This window comes from Ascaphus truei, chromosome 5 (genome assembly GCF_040206685.1).
Source record: "Ascaphus truei isolate aAscTru1 chromosome 5, aAscTru1.hap1, whole genome shotgun sequence".
Taxonomy (NCBI): Eukaryota; Metazoa; Chordata; class Amphibia; order Anura; family Ascaphidae; genus Ascaphus; species Ascaphus truei.
Genome location: NC_134487.1, coordinates 244,829,467 through 244,845,325, shown reverse-complemented (window position 1 = coordinate 244,845,325; position 15,859 = coordinate 244,829,467). Strand labels below are relative to the sequence as shown.

Below are 15,859 nucleotides of genomic sequence, written 5' to 3'. Positions count from 1 at the left end.
TGCATTTTTGTATATATATATATATATATATATATATATATATATATATATATATATATCACCATCCATGTATTGTACATAGCGCTTCACAGAAGTAATACATGTGATATTAACATAACACATAATGGGAATAAGCGCTTCAGACATAAAAGTAACATTTGAAAAGGAGTCCCTGCCCCGAAGACCTTGCTAACTGGCAAAGTGACGTCACATGACCCTGCAGCGTCATTTGATGTCAGAGACGAAGTAAGGGGGGGGGGGGTGAGCAGGGGGGGAGTGTTTGCGCACCCCTGGTCTACAGTAAATGACTGGGAAGAATACTTATCTTAGAAATGTTCACTAAAATAGTGTTTTGTGAAGTATGAGACAAGGCAACTCTACACTAGCTTCACACGGTTTACCAGCGACTAAGATGAACTTGTAATTGAAGTTGTTGTTCTTATGTCTTCCAATGTATTATTGAGACAGTTATATTGTCAAAAGACAGATTGGGCCATATCTAATAAGTGATTCCATTCTATAAGACACTGTCCGGCCCTGGCAAACATCTTACAGTTCTTTCATTTGAATGGAATTCTTATGGAATAGCATCACTTAGTAGACATAGGCCACTTTGTTTGGCTATCATTTATGTAGCCTCCTGTATTATTTACAGCATGTAACAATAATGCATCGGAGTCTTCCAATGTCCCAAAGAGCCTTTACATAAAAATCTACAAATAAAAAGTACTAAAGTCTCTCAACTGAAAAACTGGGGCAAAATCAGACCAATAAACAACTCCACACTTATCATAGAACGGTAATACCGGAAATGAGGGTCTTAAAGACATGGAAGGAGGGGGTAGATATTTTGAAGGATGATCAATATTGGAATTGAAGTATAGATATGAGAGGAGAGTAGAATAGAACGTGTCTCTGGATTCCGAGGTCCAAGAGGTGAAGAAAGAGGATATCCTGTAGGGAAAGGGGAATGGAAAGGGTATTGATCAGTAAACACCATTATATTGGTGTAGGGAATGTACAAGGTGGTTTAGGTTGGGAAATATGTCAAAAACATAATTTAAAAAGTTGAATACAAAAAAATAAAAGGAATCCCATTGAAAGCAATTTCAGCTTTCCTTTGATAAATCAGGTGCAATTCTTTTTGCACTGTTTTTTCTGCCATTTTACAGCCTTTACTAAATACCCCTGACATTAGGACGATGTGAATACTGTATGGCACTCTCATGGAACTTGATGTTTGTTTTAATTGACATTTCAATCCAAACATTGATTAAAGCTTCAGCCAAGATGACAATATGTTTTTTGTTTTATTTTTTTATATTTCAATACGCTTGAAGCAGTGAGTGTCGGGAGCTGAATCGCATTGATTTTAGATCCGGGGGCACCATGCATCCCAAGATACTTAACCTCTGTAAAGGGTGCCGGTATCTCTCTGCTCTTTAAATGCAATGGTCACGCGGGCCAATAGGGTGACACAAGGGACAATGTCACAGCTTCCTATTGGCCCGCGTGATGCAGGACATTTAAGCCGCCATTAAGAGAACACAAACTAGCCCAGCTGGAGCTGCTACCGGCACCCCCTTCTGGGGCAAGTATCTCAGGATACAGGGGATCCCCAGATCTGAAATTAACGCATTTCAGCTCCATGGACCCCCCTGCTTCAAATCTATTAAAAATTTTTTTTAAAGAAACATGTCGCTTGGACAGCTGCTTTAAAATAAACATCACGTTTTGACCAAGCTCTACAGGGAGCTGACATTAATGTGAAATGATATTGATGTCTGTAGTACCTGGACCTTTCTGAACAAATGAGTGAACATGGCAGCACCCTGTTTTATGTTTTTAAATGGCTGTAACGTAAATATGCTTTTAAAAACTGTAAAAGAAAAACAATAAACAGTGTTTAAAATCTGCACCAGAGAAGGCGAACTTCTTTTATGATAAAATAAACCCTAATTATGTATATATTGAAATATAAAAAAAAAAACACTCTATGAGTAGACCTTTAAAGTCTTCCCTTTAACAGATAAGATTAAGGAGATGTTTACTTTTTGTGTTGTTTGGTATTAATTACATTTTTTCACTGTGTGTTACTTTCTGCTGTAGATATATACATCGCCTGTGTAGATACAACCATGGCATGTTTATCTAAGAAATGGATCACCTATATATCATGACCATGCCTTTCAGTTATCAAAGACGTTCTTAGTCATTGCATTGACCATATCATCATTAGCCATGGTTTTGCTAAACAATTAGATATGGCCCTTCAGCCCACATCATTGGATCTGGGAGTAAGTCTCTGAAGTGCTTTATTGAGACCTAGTAAAATTATAGATCGTTCTAAATGTTTTTACTAGGCTTTGATCCTAAATAATATTGTTGGGGGGTCACTGTTTTTTGTGTGTAACAAAGTACAAAATTATATGTAAAGGAAGCAGTATATACTCTGCATGAGAGAGAAAATATTATACTGTATCCATGTGCAACATTTACATAAACATTTGCAAACTGGGAGAAATTGTCACTTATTTTCCTCAAATTTGTTTGCGAAATTTGAAATTGCAAGACATTCGCCAAGTTAATGTACCAGATTCACTTCCATCCATAAATATGGGTTTTGCAGAAGAGGGAGAGCGCTAAGTGTAGATTAGGTTTTTGGAAGGAATGGAAGTCAAAGAGTACTTTACTAAATAGGACTCTCACTCACTCACTCACTCACTCACGTCTCTGTCTCTCTCTCTCTCCTCTCTCTCTATCTCTCTCTCCGTCTCTCTCCGTCTCTTCCCTCTCTAGTCTCTCCGTCTCTTCCCACTCTAGTCTCTCCGTCTCTTCCCTCTCTAGTCTCTCCTCTCCAGGCTCTGAAAGAAAGCAAATTTTATTTACTAACTGAACATGGGGCAAGTTCGCACTTCTCTAATTATATCCCAGCATATATCTCCAATGTAAGATACTTAAAAGTAGTACCCATTGCTTGACTTTATAAAACTAGTTTGCAGTCATTTAAATCTGAACAGGTAAAAGCATTGTAATTCTTTCTGCAGGGATTATTTCCTTTTCATTTCACGTTCTAGCACTTAGAAGCAATAGCTTTAGGGTTAATATGATTAAAATCCCCCCTTTTATTTTAATTCTTATTTTTTATAAAGAGAAAAGAAAACAGAAGATAGTATTTTTAATAAGGACTTTGTCGGTGTTACCCTTAACATGATGTTAAAACTCCAGTTGGTGTAAAAATGTAGAGAAAAATGAAAATAAGATACATTTCATTCCATTTCTGCATCGAGAAACAATCTTTCTTTCTCCTGATATTGAATTAAGTGCCTGTAGCACGTAAGAGATTCAGTGCAGTCTCTAAAAGTTATTGATTTATTTCACAAAAACTCCCACTATAAACAGTTAAATATAAATTGAATTTTTAAAGCAACCGGTGAGAAACGTATATATACAGTACATCATGTGCTGAGCACAGCAGGAGGCTTTCTGAACACATCCCTTTAGTAATTGTTCTGAGCTGAGATGCAGTGTGACCTTTTGAGGTCTATTTATTAAAGTTTGTAGGCTGTTAAAGTGGAGCACAAGGAGTGAAAAAGAATTGCACCGGCATTATCAAAAGGAAAAAAAAAACATTGATTTTTATTGGAATTCATTTTAATAGGAATTTGTTTGTTGCCGTTTTTGCACTATTGCAGCCGGAAGACATTGATAACTAGACCATTTTCAATTTCACTATGTCCTAGGTCAAAGAAACACATTTTAAAGCGGCAATTCAAGCCAGCAATTTTTTTTTTTTTAACAGAGGATTGAAGCAGGTTTTTTTTGGAGCTGAACCCCTTTAATTTTCTCCATAGTAGGTAGTACTGTACTTACCTCCGTAGTAGGTACCGGTAGCCACTCTGCTCGGCTAACAAGGATCAGGTACTGACCGCTTTTGAAATCTCCCACGCCCTGCGGGCCAATAGGAAGCTGTGACATAATTGGTATGATTTCCTATTGGCCCATGTGACAAGGCAGCTTTTAAGAGCAGAGAGATACTGGCACCCCATTCGGAGGTCTGTATCTCTAGAAGGGGGTCCCAGGAGCTGAAATTAATGGGGTTCAGCTCCGGAGACCCCCTGCTTCGATGCTCTGTAAAAAAAACAAAAAACAAACAATGGTTTGGCTTGCTTCTTTAAGTGGTCTTAGTAGTGTTTTCAACGTGACCACTTATCTAAAAATGGGTAGCATATAAAAGTAGGTAGCATCTCTGCTCTGAAGGGAATTTGTAGGAATTAGTTGTTTTTCACTGAACAACGTGAGGTACTTTTGGAGTGAACACCTATATCAAAGAACACAAAAAGCTTTTCATAATAAATGAAAAAGAAGAACCTTTTTTAGACTATGTCTAAAAAAAATGTTTTCAATCGTTAAACAAACTAACACAGGTTGCATTTATTATAATATATTATCTCTCTACTTATTGTCATTGTAGTAAACTTACTGTAGTAAACTTGTGCATGCATATATATCTTGTTATAGGATAGCAAACATAAAGATACAACTGGCTAAACTAGACAGTGAAGCCTGGCCGGGTGTTCTTGATTCTGAGCGAGACCGACTCATTTTAATAAATGAAAAAGAAGAATTGTTAAAGGAAATGCGGTTTGTGAGTCCAAGAAAGTGGAGCCAGACTGAAGTGGAAAGACTTCAGACGGAAAAGAAACGACTGGAGACAGACTTGCAGGCTGCGAGAGACACCCAAAGCAAAGCACTGACAGAGAGGTAAGGAGCAACATGTGAGAAAGGGTCATTCCTGTTTCTTCTGAAAACTTACATCAGTGTTTTTCAACCAGGAATCCTAGGAACCCTTGGGTTCTGTCGGCATCCCTAAAGGTCATCTGAAAATGGTATCAAATACAGAAGAATTTACAATGCATCTGATCTCAGACGCGCTATTAGAGAGGGTTGGAGTTCCTTAAAATGCATCTGATCTCAGACGCGCTTTTAGAGAGGGTTGGGGTTCCTTAAAATGCATCTGATCTCAGATGCGCTATTAGAGAGGTTTGGGGTTCCTTACAATGCATCTGATCTCAGACTTGCTATTAGAGAGGGTTGGGGTTCATTAAAATGCATCTGATCTCAGAAGCGCTATTATAGAGGTTTGGGGTTCCTTATAATGCATCTGATCTCGGATGCGCTATTATGGAGGGTTGGCGTTCCTTACAATGTATTAGATCTCAGACGCACTATTAAAGAGGGTTGGGGTTCCTTACAATGTATCATATCTCAGACGCGCTCTTAGAGAGGGTCTGAGTTTCGCAGCATTTTACAATATAATTATAGGATTCCTTAACCAAGAATAAATTGAAAACCACTGATCTATATCATACCCTTACCCAGGCACCATTGATGCCACTTCACCGTGCTGGAGAAGATGTTAGTCCCATTAATTTGAATGGAGCTTAACTCTTCTTCTGGGCTACATGTTGCATCTTGCAGCATGAAGTTGGTTTTCTTCAAAACAAATATTCAAGTAATTTCCGTTGCTTGTGGAAATCTGGTGTATTTTGTTTGATGGTTGTGATATCTTTTGATGGATCCTAATACTTCACCATACTGGTACTTGTACATCAAATACCTTATTGTGTCTTTTACCTTCTCCTGTCTCTGTAATTCTGATTGTCTTGTATTCTCGCATTGTGCCTTAATAAGCCCTAACTGGTATTCTAAAATTCTCACATTATTACACTGTCTATCATATTCATCATCGTGTTCTATTTTATTGGCCCACTCTTTCTCTCTATGTACTGTATATCCATTTTCCCAGAGGTTGCCATGGTAATAGCGGATGCTAAAATGAAAATCAAGAAATGGATCAGGCCAATATATATTAACAGTTTGTTACAATTTCATTGTTGTCTTTTGACGCTTTAATCTGCTTCATTTAGAAGATAACAGTAATTAAGAGAGACTGAGCTTGAATGAACACGGGTGTCTCTAAAACTCAGCTATAGTTGGTAACATATACTTTTTGAGACATTTTCTGCCTTCTCTAATAACTTATCAAGCTACCTCTATCCAGACACGTTATGTTGCTTTGTAGCTGTAAAGACATCTAAAGAATGGGCCTTTGAGCCTGGGAAAGTTAATTTGCAAGAATGTCTACAGTATGTATATCTGTGTTTGGCTAATAAATACACCAGCCATAGAATCCATGATTAAATGAAATATATACTCATTCTATATGATCCATGGAATTTGTCAGGTACATAAACTACACACATTTTTTCCAATTTTCCAGGAGTCAGGAAATGGTTGTGTAAATAGATTGCAAAGCATTTAGTTTTAAAGCACACCAGACCCACCAGAAGAGACACAAGGATTAGAAATGGCCTAGCACAAAGTAGTACCAGTCTAGTCTGGATGTCTGTTTAACTGTCAAGAGTGGTAGGTCAAAATAGGTATTCATAAAACCAAAGATTGTCAAGGACCTGTTTCATGCAAATGGATTATCTGTCTCTGTCGATAAATAAATAAACGTTTTCGGGAAGAAGAGAACGTGGAGGGGAATCCAGTATGAAATGTGAACAAGTCTCTAGTAAGGTTGAAAAAAATTCACAATGACTCTTATTGGATACAAAAGGTATTGATGGAAAACGTATGTATATCAACCACTAATAATACATTAATAAGACCTGTACAATTTTAGCAGCTCTCTGATAATTGTGATTTTTTTGTTTGTTTCCAATGCTTACAGGTAAGAACTTAGAAGCCAGTAGTCAAGTAAATCATGTTGTTTAAAGCTGCAGTTCAGTTTTTGTTTTTTTTTTAATTTATTTTTTTACTTCAATAGTTTCATGTGTGCAATCTCTAATTACCTAAAGAACTGTACAGGCATACCCCGGTTTAAGGACACTCACTTTAAGTACACTCGCGAGTAAGTACATCTCGCTCAATAGGCAAACAGCAGCTCACGCATGCGCCTGTCAGCACGTCCTGAACAGCAATACCGGCTCCCTTCCTGTACCGAAGCTGTGCGCAAGCGGGGAGACTATAGAGCCTGTTACACATGCGTTATTTACATCAGTTATGCACGTATATGAAGATTACAGTACAGTACATGCATCGATAAGTGGGGAAAAAGGTAGTGCTTCACTTTAAGTACATTTTCGCTTTACATACATGCTCCGGTCCCATTGCGTACGTTAATGCGGGGTATGCCTGTATAGCTGCCAGTCAATTCGTTCTCCATGTATTGATAGGCGAAATTTGGTGACATAATTAGAGCTGGCATATGTTTTTATTTGCTTCTGTCAGTCAGTGGAAGCTCATGAATATTCATGAGCACTCCTGCACTGACATGTGTTAGGCCCGGGCCATAGAGGGGAGAGGAGAGCGGATGCGCGCTAACGCTGAGGCTCGCCTGCTTAAGTCAGCGCGATTCCACGGACTTGCAAGCGAGCCAGCGTGCGCGAAGGGAGCCGGGGGGAGGTGGTTGGAGGTGGGGCAGTGACGTCGCTGGGCCAATCGCCCGTGACGCACTGACGTCAATGTCACGGCGCCGTGACGTTGACGCTGCTTAAGGCTGATTGGATGTTTTCAGCCGACAGCGCGCTGAAAAACAGCTTGGCGCTTGGCTGAAAACTCCAAAGCTTCCGCACGCCTGCGGACGCTCGCATGAGCCCCCTCTCAAGGCATCCTCATTGAGGATGCAGGGGCTCAGCGCGGAGCGTCCGCACGCCTCAGCGCTGCTTGTCCTTCTATGGACGCAGCATTAGAGGGAGGGCAGGGCTGACAAAAGGGTGTGCGCCAGAGTGACAGGACATGAAGGGGCAGTGCCTTAGCAAATGGCTTTAAAATAGAATACAAGAAAATTGGTCTTTCAAAGTTGTTTTTTTAAAAACAGAAAATGCTAAAAGTATTTTTTCTTACTACAGAACTGATTTATTAAAAAAACACATATGCAGGATATTGACTGAACTGCAGCTTTAAGATTTATAAGGGAAGGAGAATTTATCAATGACTTTCTCCATCTTCCTAACCTCATTAACCAAAGGAATAAAACATTTAAAAATGCTCAACTTAAAATACACTGCTGCCAAATTGTAATTCTGGGGAGCATTGAAGAGAAACAGGTTATTAAAAGCTTCAATCAGACTTAGAACTTTGCAACTAATTTTGACAGATTTATTATAAATCATTCTTCCTGGCAATGCACAGGTTATTAAGAATCTATATTAGTGTTAGGGACCCTTGAAATGTGGTCTGCCGTGCAGTTGGCTCAGGGGCTTACAATAATTTGGCCAAAATGTTAAACTAAAAGACCATTTTATTTATTAGTTATCTATACATGTATATTTAGGCACTGTACCGTGTATAAGTTTTACTGGATGTGCACTGAGCTTTGTCTGTGTTTTATGTTATGTCTTTGGTTTTGAGCATTGAAGAGAGTAAATTTATTTTTCTTTAAGTTTTTCTTTTGTTTTTAAATTATGGAGTACTACCCCTACTTTTATTAAAAGCAGAGGCCGCCCCCCCCCCCCCCCATGATAATGGATATGTATGAACCTATTTCCTTTTGTTTACCTTTCTATCTCTTTCTTGTGTCTTCCTTATCATTTATCATGTAATTATGGGATGTAAATTCCTTTCAGTAGCTATGGTAAACAGAAAATGGATACTTTTGTTTCAGAACAATAGGTAGTTGTTATCGATTTGAACACACACTGAATTAGTCCTTGCTAACATTAAGCACAATTTGATCCTGTTTCTGCTTTTCTTTTACATTAGTCACGGGTCCTTTGTTGCTTAACCCGCTAGATTTCATGTAGGATATTATCTCTGTCTCCTGTGTCTACATGTTAAATGAGGATAACAGATGAAATGGCTTTGGCTCTTTCCCAGATCAATTAGACATTTTCTCATTGAGCCATCTTTCACCAGCTTTACAAATTAAGACGGACAAACGCAACCTGTGGATTTGATGTAACAATTTAACAGTCTGATTCCTGATGTATCTGGATTGAAAGGATATTTATTTCATTACGGGGAGGAATGAAAGCAGGGTGTATTTCTGCTATAAATGTAAAGATTATTTTAGAAAATCCTCCCCTGTCTGAAAATTCAGGGCAATAGTCCCTTTTCTGTTAAGGATGTTTTAGTGCTTCCGTGGGCAATCTTTATCTGAAATAGAGTAAGACATAATTGTACTTGCTATTGCTGATGTGATAACGGTGCAATTGGTATACTGTGCAACAAAGGCAAAAAATTGAATAAAAGACCCATATATCAATGCAAATGCCTTCTTTGAAATGGAAACTATGGGGGATGTTCATGAAAGCCACCCAACTACAGAACTGGAGCTAAACCAGTACAAAGAAACCCACCAGATTTATCAAAGGGGAAAAAAACAGGCTTTCATCGATTTTTTAAATTATAAATCCGGTGCTGTTTATATATATATATAAAATAGAAACAAAATAAATCTAAGGATTGGGTAGGTGCTAACAGTTCTTCCCTCAATTGTCCATAAATTCCCATTCCAGTGTTCCTTTCAGACTGTACTACCTCTCCTCCTTCTCCTACACTTATTCCTGGGATGGTCCTCAAAGTAATCCTGGGCTTAATCAGTTGTCAGGAGCAGTGATGGGCAAAGTTCACTCACTTTCTGCACAATAATAATGATCTATTTTTCTTAATCATAAGGAATACTGGGTACCATTAGGACATGCAGTTATACCTCAGGGCTCTGTTGCGGGTCTTCTTCTCTTCTTTCCCCAGGCATTAAAAAGAGTTATGGTGTGTACAAAAACCTCCATTGGGCTGAAAAGCTGTGTAATACGGCACGCATGAGCTTATAGGGGTCCGTATTAAAACGGGGAAGAAGTAAAGAGTGACACACTGTGCTCCTTTGCATGTCATTTCCCAGAATCCCTGGCTGCAGTGGAAGCACAGTTTTGTAATTGATAATGGGGAAAGACAGGGTTGCAGACCTGTCTGAGACATGCAAATGCACCACAAGTAGTATTTTTATTTGCTGCTTCTTTCTCTATAAACTTTCACTTGGTGTCCTCATCAATCCATTGGATTTAAGTATCACCTTTATGCAGATGACACACAGGCTATCCACCCCCCCGTCACTCACACCTACAGTTCAGACCCGAGACTCAGAATATCTCTCTGCAATATCATCCTGGATGGTTCCTGATTGCCTTAAATGAGTATGTCCAAAAGGAGATCATGATAATACCACCTAAATTTAGTCCTATTGACCCCCTTTCTATTACTGTTGATACCATCCATCTTGTCTTTCATGTATGTTGTTTCAGTGTTACGTTTTACTCCTCTTTCTCCGTGTCCTCCCACATTCAAACTGTTGCCAATTCTTTCTCTGCAACATTGCTGCGATGCGCCCTACAGTAGCTAACACTATCACCTATGCCCTCATTCTCTCCCGTCTTGACTTCGACGACCTTCTGTTACTAGGACTTCCCACCTCACAGCTCTTACATTCTATACAAACTTCTGCTGATATAATTATAATTATTATATTCCCCACGCTGCCCGTCTCCCTCTCTGCTCATCTTCAAGACCAGCCTAAAAAGTTACATTTACAGGGAAGCAATATGGCAAATTTTGCTTCTGATTTTCTTAGGCCGCGGCCAGGCTGGGAGCGCGTGACTTCAGGTGCTGGTCGATTACTGGCCAGCTTGTTGCGGGTGTGGGGGGGAGGGGGGCGTACCCATGACATCACGTGAGCGGTTCGCCCTCATTGGCTGAACCGCGCACGTGATCGGGGCAGGCGCAACAAATACAAAAGTATTTGTCTCGCCAAGCATCGCGCCAATTTACTTTATTCACTCGAGCAAGCACTCAGCCTGGACGAGGCCTTATAGGGCCACACTTCCTTTCCCCGCTGCGAGCTACCCATAGGCAGAAATGTCCCCACTGCGGCTGCCAATGACTTTCACCTTTTCATGAGCAATGGAAAAAATGCTGTGGTGAAGGTGAGTCTGGCTACCTCTGTACTTGGGCCCTTATTCAACATGCTGTGAAGCCGCTTCCAAATGATGGTTAAGAGATAAGATCTATTCAACTGAATGGCACTAAAATCTTCTCAGACACTAAGAACAGGTTTGACAGAGTATTGCATAGGAGTTGGGGTTATATCCTACACTCAGGAGCTTGATACAGTGTAATTTTGTCTATTTACTGCTGGAAAGACATTGATCGTGCAGCAAAAGGCTTAGCTTTCAATGCGGTTACTGAAGAAAGTAAATTGACTTCCATTAGCTGTTTATTGTAAAATACATGTGAGGTGGGTATGCAAAGCCACCAAACAGACAGCTGTTAACTCTTTTCCTTTATTATAATTATGACTTTATTTAGTGGCATTTTAATTATAACACAGCATGCGGCCCTCATATTGGAATTTGCAATGCTGACATTACTGACAATGAACCCCTTCCATGTTGGAGTGGCCAGCAACTCACTGCAGAAATCTGTACTGAGTTGCTGGATCTCACAGCACTGATGGCGTGGAATATTTGCAGAAATGTCAGAGATCATTAACACATTCACTAAGGTAAGAAATCTCATGTACGATTTATAGAAATAAAACCGAAGTACATTTTAGAAATGCATTGATGTGCTCATTGCTCAGTATATTTTGTAAATAAAAATATCACTTGTGAGCACATTCACATGTCTCCGACAGGTCTGCAACCCTGCTTTTCAGCATGATCTCTTGGCATAGAGGGCTTCCATTGCAGCTAGGGATTCTGGGTAATGACATGTAAATGAGCACACAGTGTGACCTTTTATATTTTATAAGTGCTTGCAGTGGATGCTTTACACATGGGGTGGTGCCAGAAGGGATGGAGCTGAATATGGTGAGTCAAAATACGAAGCTTCAACAAATCTCATGATATCCAGGCATGAACTCCTCCTACTGACGCCCCAAATTGCAAGCTGATGCACATAGCGTAAAAACTGGAGCAAAGACCTTGATACATAGAGACGACAACATGAAAATGACTCAATTTGCATAAATTCGTCTCCAAAGTTTCCTTGATGCATCAGCGCAATTAAGTATGAGCCTTGTTTGGTTTTATATGTAATAAAAATATAATCGGTTGCCAATTGATCTAATTAGCTAAAGGTTCACCTTCAACTAATGAGTGCAAGAGATAGTGAAGTGCTCCCCTGCTCTCACACACCTGCAGGAATAGGTACAGGTGTGCACCTACTATATACGTACAGTTGTATTAGTATGGTCCTGAAGACCTACAAGAAATAATTTAGCAAGGGAAGTAACATGTAGTAGATATGTAAACAAAGACAAAGAAAAACATAAAGTTTTCTCATATCAAATGTTTAATGTCTTCTCTTTCTAAGGATTAGACCAAAGTCTAATTACTTCTCCTTTACATTAAAATATAATAACTGCTGAACTGCTTCCATTTTCACTTAGCTTTCAGTGGGCTATTGAGACTAGCCTGAATACATTCCTAGTAGGGACCCAGAAATAGTGAAGCCATTTGGTAGAGGGGGTTGCCAGCTTGAACATAATTATTTTCCAGCATTTAAATGTATTTACAGTAGGTCTGTTTTTTCCCCGGACTATAAATCTGATTGGCTCGCAGAGCCAGCCAATCAACAAACAACAACCAGAAATAATACAGCCTAAAAACTGATTAAAACAAAAACAATTCATCTATATTGTATTTTTTTAATTACTGCTTCTTGGTGGAGTTAATTAATACTGTATTTACAACAAATGAATATTGTTTAAACAAAGAATATGTTAAAGCAGCAGTTCAAGCAATATCCTATGTGTGTTTTTTTTTTAAATAAATCAGTTCTGTACTATGAGAAAATACTTGTAGCATTTAAAAACAAAAATGTTTTAAAAACATTTTTTTATTTTTAAAACTTAATTTTTATTAAAAAAAATTAGAGAGAGGGGGGAATGAAGAAAATAAAAAATGGGGGGGAAGGAAGGGTACAACAAAATTAAGTGGGTATTAATTTCTGGTTGATTTTCACTCAAAATCCAAGGTAACCACACCTTCTGAAAATCTGTGTAGGTGTTGTTATTAAGACTAACCAGTTTTTCCATGTAGCAAATCTGCCAGATTTTATTTTTAACTTTGGGAATTGAGGGAATAATTGTTTGTTTCCATACTGCCGCTAATTCGCGTCTTGCAGCTGAAGATATGTGGCACAGTAATTTATTTTCATGTCTCGTGAGGAGATAATATGGTTTGTTTAAAAGAAATAACCAGGGATCCATTGGTAGGTCCAAACCGAAAAACCTTTGTGACCACATTTTGATTTCCAGCCAATAAGCTGCTATGAGTGGGCATCCCCACCACATTTTTAATGTTTCTAATGTAGGAAGCATTTCCAAAGTGACAGCTCTCTTCCCCTTCTGATAGGCACTTGCTCTTGAGCCCCGCCCTCTTTCTAGCAGTGCACCAATTGTATCTAGTAACTGCCCAGTCAATCATATTCCAGGACTACATTGCCCAGAATACTGTGCAAGAACTGAATTAAATAACCCGGTGCAAGCGATCGATTACAGGAGAACGGATCATTCTGCAGCTTAGCTAATCACTTGTCAGTGTGCAGATTGTATTGATTCACAAATTGAATAGGGGAAAATATATATATATATATATATATATATATATATATTTTAAACGGCATCTTGAACTGCAGCTTTAAAGTAACTTGCAAACTGTACTTTTTCTTGGCAACTACTGTGTTGTTAAAATCTGTCCTTTTTTTAGATTGAAAATGAGCAGTAAAAGAAACCAATTGATCCGGGAGCTGGAAGAGACAACAAGATTAATTGCAACACTGCACACACAGTTGAAGAGGTATGTTTTATGGGAAAGTAATTTGTAAGTACGGTCAGATTTCAGGATTCAAAATACAAAATGTCGCAAACGTCAAACTTCATTCAGATGTCCGAGTTGAACTTGAGAACAAATTTTCAAATATGAGCAAAATTTTAGCCGATACGCTACTAAAGCTCATTCTCAGATTCATTTTTTTGTTCATACAGTACAATTGGGTGAACTTTTAAGTCATGAACTTTTGCACAAAAGTTTGCATTTCAAAATTTTCTTTAAAAATCCTGCTTAGTTTGCCTTTTTTCCCATTGATTATTTACTAAGCCAAAGCCAAAACCCAATAATAATTAAAAATAACACACCAGTGAAAGTGCTCACCCGTAGTAATTTGTTATATCCAATTTTATTGTGTACTGTAACATGCTAATTTTCAGACATTGATTTGTGCTTCAATAAATTCAGTTGTGTGGCTCTATTATCATGATGAATTTCAGTAACATGTGTTGTTACTGTTACATATTTATTGGACATTTATTGTATTGCAAGTTTATGCTGGATATTATTTAGCACAAAGTGGAATGTGCACATCTTTGCCCATTAATTAAAGGGACTAAATAAAAGTACACACTTTACTGTCAATTCTAAAATCCTTTAAAGGCTACAGCTATAAAAATGAAATACAACATATAATTCAGTTATTTTTTTCCCCATTACCCCTCCCTGTTCACTATGCTGTGCAGCTTCTTCCCAGTTCTGGAAAAAGAGTTTAGCTCTTGGGACTAAACACAAGTGCCTATGAATCAGGAGGCAGCCATTTTGAATCTGTGATGTCAGACAGTTTAAGGCACTGGAAAAACCTAAAAAGGCGAATGTACATGGAATTTAATTACTAATCCTTCTTACTTCTGCTTTTTTATATACTTAAACGCTGTCCACAAACCTTTTTTCATCACCCGGTATTTTACGCGTTTGTGTTTTTCTAGAAAGAGCCCTAGCCAAACAAATGAAAAATGCATCTCTATGAATTCCACCTCTCTGATACTTCTGGTGGCATAAATGACATTCTAAATAAAAGATGGCATGAGAAGACAATAAAGATATTTCAATTATTTTATATTTTATACAGTGTAGGTCCTATATTACACATACACATTAGTTATTATCTTAAGAGTACATTTTACAGAAGGGGTATAGTCTGACTTACATTTAACTGTACTACAGTTGATTTTTTTTTAATATAGCGCCATTTTTAACAACATTACTTGTCCCATTTAGTCGTAAAGGCCTTTTTTTTTTAACTTAACAGTGCTAAATCAGATGAAAGTCTATATAGTCCTGCAATCTATGAAAGTTCTGTTGTCTTTTTGTGGTGGATGGCTCTTACTATTTCACTAACCAGGGGGAGATTCATGAAAGTGCAATAGTAAGTCAATTTCAGTTAAAGCATAATCGCAAGCTATAACATTAACTGAATCACATAGACGAAAAGAATAACCATGCTCAACTTAACCTCTACTGTGGAAAATAGACACAGATATCAGTCCATAAAAGATTAGTGCTGTGCTCAATCCATAAGAGCTAGGATTTCTTGGCTCTTCTTTTTCCCCCAAGGGGGATCCTTATATATATGGAGAAAACATAGATAAGCACAACCACGGATCAATAAAAGGAATATTTAAAAAATATATACAGTATCAAACAATGCTCACACACATGTAACGCTCAAACACTTCAGGAGGCACGGTATGGATGTAGATGTACGGAACACACAATCCACATTCGCTAGTATTAGTAATCAAGCTAACACTAGTGAAATGCGTAGGGTTATTTGGTGGTAGTGTTTCTCAAGAGAGCGCCGTGGCGTCAGTGGAGATGCCCGGTGGACACCGATTGCGGAAGTGAGTGTCGAGAAGCAGGATGGGAGCCGCATACACATGGACGCTAAAGGTCACCTTTGAGCTGGCTCTCAGAACGGAACATAGATATTTGAAAGACTCCCAGTTAATGAAACTTTTCCC

General features: G+C 38.4%; 1 protein-coding gene across 1 annotated transcript in view; it reads left to right on the top strand.

The window, feature by feature from the left end:
* WWC1 (WW and C2 domain containing 1) overlaps positions 1–15,859 on the top strand; it is a 242,725-nt gene that overhangs the window by 167,752 nt on the left and 59,114 nt on the right. The window contains exons 9-10 of the mRNA XM_075601891.1: positions 4,522–4,764; positions 13,776–13,865. Of these exons, the coding sequence (XP_075458006.1) occupies positions 4,522–4,764; positions 13,776–13,865 (333 nt within the window). The remainder of the gene's footprint in view (positions 1–4,521; positions 4,765–13,775; positions 13,866–15,859) is intronic.